Source organism: Setaria italica, chromosome IX (genome assembly GCF_000263155.2).
Source record: "Setaria italica strain Yugu1 chromosome IX, Setaria_italica_v2.0, whole genome shotgun sequence".
Taxonomy (NCBI): Eukaryota; Viridiplantae; Streptophyta; class Magnoliopsida; order Poales; family Poaceae; genus Setaria; species Setaria italica.
In genome coordinates this window covers 17,981,140-17,989,519 of record NC_028458.1, presented here as the reverse complement: position 1 = coordinate 17,989,519, position 8,380 = coordinate 17,981,140, and the positions used below count along the sequence as shown (strand labels likewise).

The 8,380-nt window shown below is 43.2% G+C and overlaps 2 protein-coding genes across 2 annotated transcripts; both read right to left on the bottom strand.

Moving 5' to 3' along the window:
* Positions 1-1,327: 1,327 nt before the first annotated feature.
* On the bottom strand, positions 1,328-2,444 carry LOC101770004 (putative glycine-rich cell wall structural protein 1). The gene has a single exon (XM_004982922.2). The coding sequence runs from the start codon at positions 2,410-2,412 to the stop codon at positions 1,645-1,647; it is 768 nt and encodes a 255-aa protein (XP_004982979.1). The 5' UTR covers positions 2,413-2,444; the 3' UTR covers positions 1,328-1,644.
* Positions 2,445-7,310: 4,866 nt separating this feature from the next.
* On the bottom strand, positions 7,311-8,068 carry LOC101769600 (glycine-rich cell wall structural protein 2). The gene has a single exon (XM_004982921.2). The coding sequence runs from the start codon at positions 8,032-8,034 to the stop codon at positions 7,450-7,452; it is 585 nt and encodes a 194-aa protein (XP_004982978.1). The 5' UTR covers positions 8,035-8,068; the 3' UTR covers positions 7,311-7,449.
* Positions 8,069-8,380: the final 312 nt, after the last annotated feature.

Genomic DNA, 8,380 nt, shown 5'->3' with positions numbered 1-8,380 from the left:
ACAAACTCTTAGCTTAGAAGAACTCCGATGGCAACCACTATACTATGCTTCAACAGCAAGGCATTCGGATTACAAGAGAAGCAGTGTTTGTTTTTTGTTTGGGAAAAAATGTAGCAAAAAGCCAGCAAGCTCCACTAACGATCAATGAGAAACGGATTACAATAAATGGACAAAAAAGATGACGATGCATAACATCTCCTACTGGAAGTGCAATCACGATTCACGAAGCCCATTATTCCTGACTGATGCATGAAACAAACAAGGAGAAATCACAACTCTCAAAGAAAACTCAATTCCTGGACTCAACAGAGGTCTCATGCCATGTGAAAGAAGCATGCCATTATGCCAATGTTTGGAAGCTACAGTGACGAGCATCTTCGCCAAGTATGGCTACAAGTTCAGCAATAGATTACGCCCCTGAATTTTTAGTCATGTTTTTGGTTCCCGATGACTTTTGCTGTATGCCTTTTCTTTTAACAAAAATCAGAGGTGCAATAACGAATCACTTTGTGCATCTACAATTGATGCAACGGCTGAGATTATTATATTCCATAATAGAAAAAGGGTCTAGGATGAGTTGAGGCGTGAGCTCTGCTTTGTTCTGTGCGTGCAATCATGCAAGCTCAGTTCAGAACTTTTGGAATGCCACTCTCCCAAACGTGCGACAGATCTACTGACAGGATGCCTGTCGTAATGGGCCAAAATGGTACGCCCATCTTCCATGTGTTTTGGGCTTTGGGCCAGACTGCCGGTGTTTTGGTTGTATTTCCTTTTTCACTTAGGGGTGTTTGGATTCTTGAGCTGAAGTCTAGTCCATGTCATATCGAATCTTCAAATACTAATTAAGAGAATTAAATATGAACTAATTATAAAACTAATTATGCAGATGGAGGCTAATTCGTGAGACGAATCTATTAAGCCTAATTAATCCAGCATTAGCACATGTTTATTGTAGCATCACGTTATCACATCATGGATTAATTAGGTTTAATAGATTCATCTCACAAATTAGTCTTCATCTGTGCAATTGGTTTTGTAATTAGTATATATTTAATACTCTTAATTAGTATCTAAACATTCGATGTGACAGGAGAGACTAAACAACCTTACTCTTCGGTAGACCTGAAATGCCACTGTGACAACTGATCTAGACTGTTTCACTGCTTCGTCCATTTCAAGTCCCCAGCTGACACCAACGCTGGGTTCAGAAGAAATCCAAATTACCGGATGCATGCCAGCCACTGTACAATAATGCTGCAACAACTAATCACTCAACAGGACAAAGAGAAGACTGCAAGAGATCAAGAATTCAAAAGCACCACTAAAATTTGGTTTGGGAAAAACAAAAAGTAGTAACATCCATTGACAATCGATGAGAAACGGTTTACAACAACGAAGGGAACAACAAAAGATGACGCTGCATACTCGTAGATAGCCATTACATCTCAGTTGCATGCTGGACTACCTACTCCAACTACAATAACACGAAGCCCATTATTCCTGACTAATGCCTGAAACAAACACGGAAAAACCACCAACTCTCAAAGATGAAAACTCAATTGCACGAAGGATACCAAAATGGACTGACACTAATGCTGGGCTCCATCTCCTGCAGTTTGCTCCAAGAAGCAAGCTAGGGAAATCTCAGTGGATGCCACCGCTGCCGGATCCGGAACCAACGCCGCCGCCACCGCCGGAGCCGCCCTCGGAACCGCCACCGCCACCGCCGCCGGTGCCAGCACCAATACCCTGTGCGAAACCTGAGCCCCAGGAGCCGTCACTGCCGGCCTGTCCCCTGCCTCCACCAATACCACCTCCGGTTCCGTAGCTTGGAGCTCCGGCTGCGCCACCGCCGTTGCCACCACCGGAGCCAGAACCGCCACCGGTAGCATCGGCGACGCCACCGTTGTACACACCAGTTGGTGCCAATGCTACACCGCTCTCGCCCTGGCCCTTGCCGACGCCGCCACCGTTACCAGAGCCGTAGCCGCCATTGGCACCACCGCCCATGCCGCCGCCGCCGCCGTTGCCATTAGCGTTGGCGTAGTTGCCACTGCTAGGGCCTGCAGCCGCAGTCGAACTGCTTCCGGAACCATAGCCCGACCCACCGCCGGAACCAGCTCCACCGTTGGTGCCACCGCCGCCGCCCTGGCCTCCACCACCGCCGCCAGCTACGCTGGAGGCGAAGCGATCCCACCAGCTGCCGCTACTCTGGCCGGCGCCATAACCACCGCCACCGCCAGAGCCGCCGCCCCATCCACCGCCGGTCGATCCGACACCGCCTCCCCCACCGCCACCACCGCCTCCGGCAGAGGCGTAGCTGCCGAACTTAACTACCCTCGCGGCATCGGAGAAGCCGATGGCCAGGAGGACGGCGAAGCCAAGAGCCACGAGCCTGGTGCTGGTAGCCATTGCCAGTGAGCTCGGTGGAGTGAGTGAGCCGAGGTGGATGCTGAGCCCTGGGGTTGCATGGGTATTTATAGCGCTGGAGGCCGTGCATGGACGCGAAATTTCAGGGTTTCCGCGTTGGGTCGGGAGATGGCTAGCCATGTGAGTGAGATTCGATCAGGAGTTCTCTAATCTGGGTGGCACTGTTGACCGCATCGATCAAAGAAACCATTAGCATCTTTTTTCATGACGCCATCTCTCTTGAAATGTTAATTTAACTCTGGCGGCAATTAATTGTGATACAGAACTGTAGAAAGTCTCTGGAGTTAATTTGCTAGCTGTTGCTTCGGTTTGTGTCAGAATTCAGAGCTAGAGATTCCCATCGACATAGACACATTGTCATATTGTTTTTTCACCTTGATGAAACTATACGCCAGCTCTGTTCGACTTCATAGTTCGAGTCCAGACACACACGGATATGACAGTATACTGCAAGCAAACAGGACAAGAGGACTCTGGGTCCTTTGGCATCAATCGGTTGCTTCAAGTTCAATTCTCATATAGTACATCAGTTGCTACTGCAACTCTCCCATTTTTCGATCAAAGAAAAATAGGATCACAACATGCAGGTGTTCTACACCGGCGAAGACCCATAACTTCAGTAAGAGCACTTGAACACGCTTTGCTATGGAAGTTGGAACGATGAGCTGCTTCAATTCGTCGGTGCAGTTTGCTCAGGCCCATCAGTAACAATTGAGTCCACTCCACTGCTCGTTCTAGGCGAGTGGTAGAGTTCATTTGTTTAAACGGTGAAGCGACACAGTGTTGACTTGGACTTATTCCCCGGCTCGATGCTCGTGCTGTTGCCGCCCTGCGATGACCTCGGATTCAACGCAAGCAGCAGAGCCTGCTGTTGCAGGCACTCTAGGCGTTTCCTTTCAGTGATTAACAACACCGTGTAAACTTGATCTCGTTATGATGGCCATCCAAACAACGAGAGACCTACTGAATTATCAAAAGAAAAAAAAGAGAGAGACCTAGTGGTAAAATTACAGCAGCAGCAGATAGTTGACCTAGGATTTCGTAGTCGATTCTCCGACGTACAGGGCCCCAGATGATCAATCGTACAGTAAACATGAACAGGAAGCAAGCGACAGATCCTAGCCATCTTGATCGACGGGATTCCGTTGTCGAGGCATGCGAGATGCGATGCAAGTTGCTGCGTGGCTTACTCTAGGTTACACAGTAATACTACTAGAACATCGATTCGAGAGTGCAATTGATCGGGCGAGGCGACCCATGCCATGCATGAGCGCCATGCTAAGATAACTTGGCTCGATGTACATTGAGTAATGCGTAATCATGGATCCAGTTGTCCTGAACAAGTTTCCGTTTGCCGTGCCTGTATTTTTCTGAGACGACGGTATCGGTCGGTTCCATAAGATCATCGATGCGACACGGCGCGGGAATGCTCGCCGGACACGGCCGGAGATGGAGCCGAAGGCCGAGGAGTGCCGGGAGTCGCTCGCTGCCAGAGAGAGAGAGAGAGGTCGGCTGCGTTGCCCGGCCCACGAGGCCACGATCCCTACCCGCCGCGCAGCGACCCAACAACAACAACAAAGACTCACCACGCTAGAACTAGGGCCGAGAATTAAGACTAGTCAGCTCAACTCGCATGCATGGGCCTAATCACGTCCTCACAAGGGCCTTAGGACCAGTCTAATCCTCTTTCCTTCCCGCGAGTAGTGTAGAGATTTCCTATCTATGTTCCGATAAGATAACTAAACATTTATAACCTAGTTGTAATCCAATCACTGGCCTAGAACGGTCCAATGAACTATCTCAACATTGTAGATGAATCTTAGCATTTTTAACATAAAAAATTGGTGAATGTTAAAAAAATGTTGAATAAAAAGATATTGGTGAATGAAAAAAATGGTGCATTTAAAAATTGTTGAGCAATAATGTTGGTGAATGTAAAAGAAGTTAAAGAAAAATGTTAGTATACATAAAAAATATTGGTCAGTGCCAAAAAAAATTTGTAACAATTAAGTCAGACATCTTTTTAAAAAATGTTGATAAATGTCAATAACGGTTGATGGATGTTAAAAAATATTGTATATGGGTTTTAAAGATGAGTTGCTTATCTAACTTTCAGAAGGCATATAGGAGCCCCAGTAGTGTCTAGAGTAAGAGAGTGTTTGGTTCTGGTTCTCTAGTCCCTCCTAAAGTCAAATGTTTAGATACTAATTAGGAGTATTAAACATAGACTAATTACAAAACCAATTGCACATATGGAGGCTAATTCGCAAGATGAATCTATTAAGCCTAATTAGTCCATGATTTTGACAATGTGATGCTACAGTAAACATGTGTTGATCATGGATTAATTAGGTTTAATAGATTCGTCTCACGAATTAGCCTCTATCTATGTAATTAGTTTTATAATTAACTTATATTTAGTTCTCCTAATTAGCTTCCAAAAATTTAATGCGACATCCAAACGCCCCCTAATTACGCGAAGGTGCAGACGAAAATCCTATCTAGAAACCAGTTATCTTCCGCTTTAAGATTTGTGCGTGTGGGCCTAGCGAACGTTGCTGATTTTTTTCTTCCATCTCGCACAACTAAGGGGTTGTTTGGTTCCCACCCCTAAACTTTAGCACCTGTCACATCGAATGTTTAGATACTAATTAGGAGTATTAAACATAGACTATTTACAAAACCCATTGCACAGATGGAGGCTAAACGGCGAGATGAATCTATTAAGCCTAATTAGTCCATGATTTGACAATGTGCTTCTACAGTAACCATTTGCTAATGATGGATTAATTAGGCTTAATAGATTCATCTCACCATTTAGCCTCCATCTGTGCAATTAGTTTTATAATTAACTCATATTTAGTCCTCCTAATTAGCCTTCGAAGATTCGATGTGACACGGACTAAACTTTAGCTCAAAGAACCAAACACCTCCTAAGGCTCGGGCGCCCGGCTGTGGGAGGCTGGGAGCGGGATGGTAGGATGGGATAGGTTCAGAGGTGAATTTGTTTTAACAATAGTGTTTCTTAGAATTTGTTTAACAAAATGAATATAATATGCCTATATTTTATATTTTCTAATAAATGAAAATATTTTAAATGCCCTAGTCTAATATTTTAAATGTATTATTTTAACATTTTAGATATACTACTTCGACACATTTGCTATACAAAATGTTGAATGACTTGCAGGTTTCATCTGCTACTATATTTTGTTGTCCTAGACCGTGTGTTCTCCGTTCCTATTTTGTTTAAGCAAATGGTCTGCGTAGATGGAAAAATATTTCTGAGCCGTTTTCGGCCTGCAAAATATATATAGGATGGGCCATTTCTAGATGAGTATGTTTGTTTACAAATAGTAAATTTCTTGTGCAGCTTCTGGAAAGCCAAAAGTCCAGAAAAGATGAAAAACTCAATTTTCTGACCTTTTATTAGCTTTCTGAACATAGAAACCAAAAGCCAGCATCACCTTTTTTTTTTCAGAAAAGCTCTCTAGCTCAAATAAACGAGCCCTAAAGATACTCAAGCTTATTACCTATCGTAAAGACATATAGTGATGCCCAGGTGCAGGTGGCATGAGTTTGGCAATGATGTGCGTGCTTTGTTTTTCGCACGGTGTCAAATCTTGATACTGATGGATTTTGCCTTTCCATCAGGTCCTCAGAGAGCAAGATAAATATCAGGACCTTTGGCCGCTTACTGCTTACATGATCAAGAGTTTAAGACTGAGAAGGTATTGTGCTCATAAATGTGGTTATATTAATTTTAAAACTTTTTTCCTACATATGTAACATCAATTTTGAAACCGCAGCTACACTATCTAATTATATTCTTTAAAAATTAATCATCAATAATGCTAATGCTACACCTCGCTTATTTATTTGTAGAAGTATTGAAATTATGAAAAGGAATAGAGACATCACATTTCTTTTTGCAAAAACAAGACATAATCGAGACTTTCATGGCCTTTAGAAAAGTGTAGACCAAATAAGGGCCTGTTTGTTTGCTTTTGAGATTTTCTGAAAAGTTGTTGCTGGCTTTTTGTTCTAAAAAGCCACTACTAGCTTTTAGAAGATGTGTTTAGCTTTCTGAGCTCAGAAAGCTACGAGAAACTCACAAAACTGAGCTTTCCAGCTTTCCATACAAACTCAGCTTTTCTGAGCTTCCAGCATTCCAGAAGCTGCATAAGAAGTTTGTTGTTTGTTTGAGCTTCTAACTTTTCACGCTGAGAAGTTGTCAGGAAACTCAAACAAATAGGCCAAGAATGAGAGTAATCATCTTTAATTTGAACTATTTGTAGGTGTCAGAGCTTCTTTTATGTATCTATTTTGAACTTAATATCTTTGAATTATTTGTATTGTAATTTATGTTGGGTCAAATCTTGAAATTGTTTACCAAATTATATATGGATCATACCATTACTATATGCATTATACAAAATTGTACATGAAAAAATTATGGTGGCATATTCTTTGGTAAATCCTAGATCAACCACTGTTGGTGCTTTCAATAATCTTTCACTTGTAAGTACAGACGTGATCCAGCTAATCAGCACCTTTTAAGTGCTCAGAGCAAAACTATGGGCATATGCATGTTCGTCACACAATATAGAAAGGTTGATAAACCTATACATTGATATTTGAAGAAAGGTATGTCAATCTATCTAAGAAACATTATCTGAAGCGGGATTGTTGCTTAATCTTTTTCTCTGTTTATTTGTTGTTGCATTAAGCACCGATTCAGCCCATTACTTACTTTTTAGAAGAAAGATCACGGAACTAATATTATAGGAAATGTACGGTCAAATGACATCTGGCATACGAGAGAACGAACAAAAACACTCACTTAATCTTCACACTTTGTTGAAGATAATAGTATTGGGTTTATCAATAATGGAGCCCTTTATTAGTCCCTGTCTGGCAGTACATCAAAAAGGAAAAAAATAAAGTAAAAAAGATCTTATAACTAAAGTGAAATTAATAACATATTTAGGACTCTAGCTTTAGATCATACAAGAAATTCTAAGGCTCTGCATCACCGTACCCGGAGCCACTGCCATTACCACCACCGCTCCCACCATTTTGAGTATTACCTGTGCCACCTCCATTACCAGCAGCATTAGCATTGGCATATGTTACATATGGATTGTAGTAGCTTCTGCCTGTCTCGCTAGAGCCAGATCCATTACCACCACCTGCACCATACCCACTAGATCCCTCATTTCCTGAAGCTTGCCCACCGCCGCCGCCACCACCACTGCCCCCGGCATTTGTAGTGCCACCATAGCCATAAGACGATCCCTGTTCAGATAGACTAGAGCCAGATCCAGTGCCGGATCCACCACCAAACGCAGAACCACCATATTTTGACCAGCCACCACCACTGCCGCCGCCTCCACTACTCGCATGTGATGCACCACCGCTAGTCTGACCGGATCCAGAGCCGCTTCCAGATCCAGAGCCAGCACCATTCACAACCGCACCACCATTGCCCCCTCCTTCCCCCGTTCCTTGAGAACTGGAGTACCTAGCCACTCTAACAGCATTGGCTAATCCAATACTTAAGAGCACAAAAAGGCTAAGTGCTATAAGCTTACTGCTACCCATTCTGAGCTTGGTGAAACCTAATAACAAGCTAAGGGCTGACCGGTGAACCAATGACTGCGTGGTATTTATAGCATGGGTGTGGTTATGTAGATGGAGATCATCTTCCATACCCAAGATCTATTGGTGACTTTTTTAATTAAGCAGATCTGGATCACTGGTGATCACTATGGCATTAATTAGTTCATCTGTATGTAAAATCTTGTTCTTGGTTAGCTGTCCCTTCCTTACTTCAAGGGCTACATATCTAGCTAGACCAAACATTTCGATAAGATGCATATTATCAGGCGTGAACGTCTTCTCTGCAATCTTTAAGTGCAAGGCCTATATAAAAAAATATCCATTGATT

Excerpts from the sequence above, each read along its gene's own strand:
- LOC101770004 (XM_004982922.2), bottom strand. The coding sequence starts at position 2,412 with ATGGCTACCAGCACCAGGCTCGTGGCTCTTGGCTTCGCCGTCCTCCTG.
- LOC101769600 (XM_004982921.2), bottom strand. The coding sequence starts at position 8,034 with ATGGGTAGCAGTAAGCTTATAGCACTTAGCCTTTTTGTGCTCTTAAGT.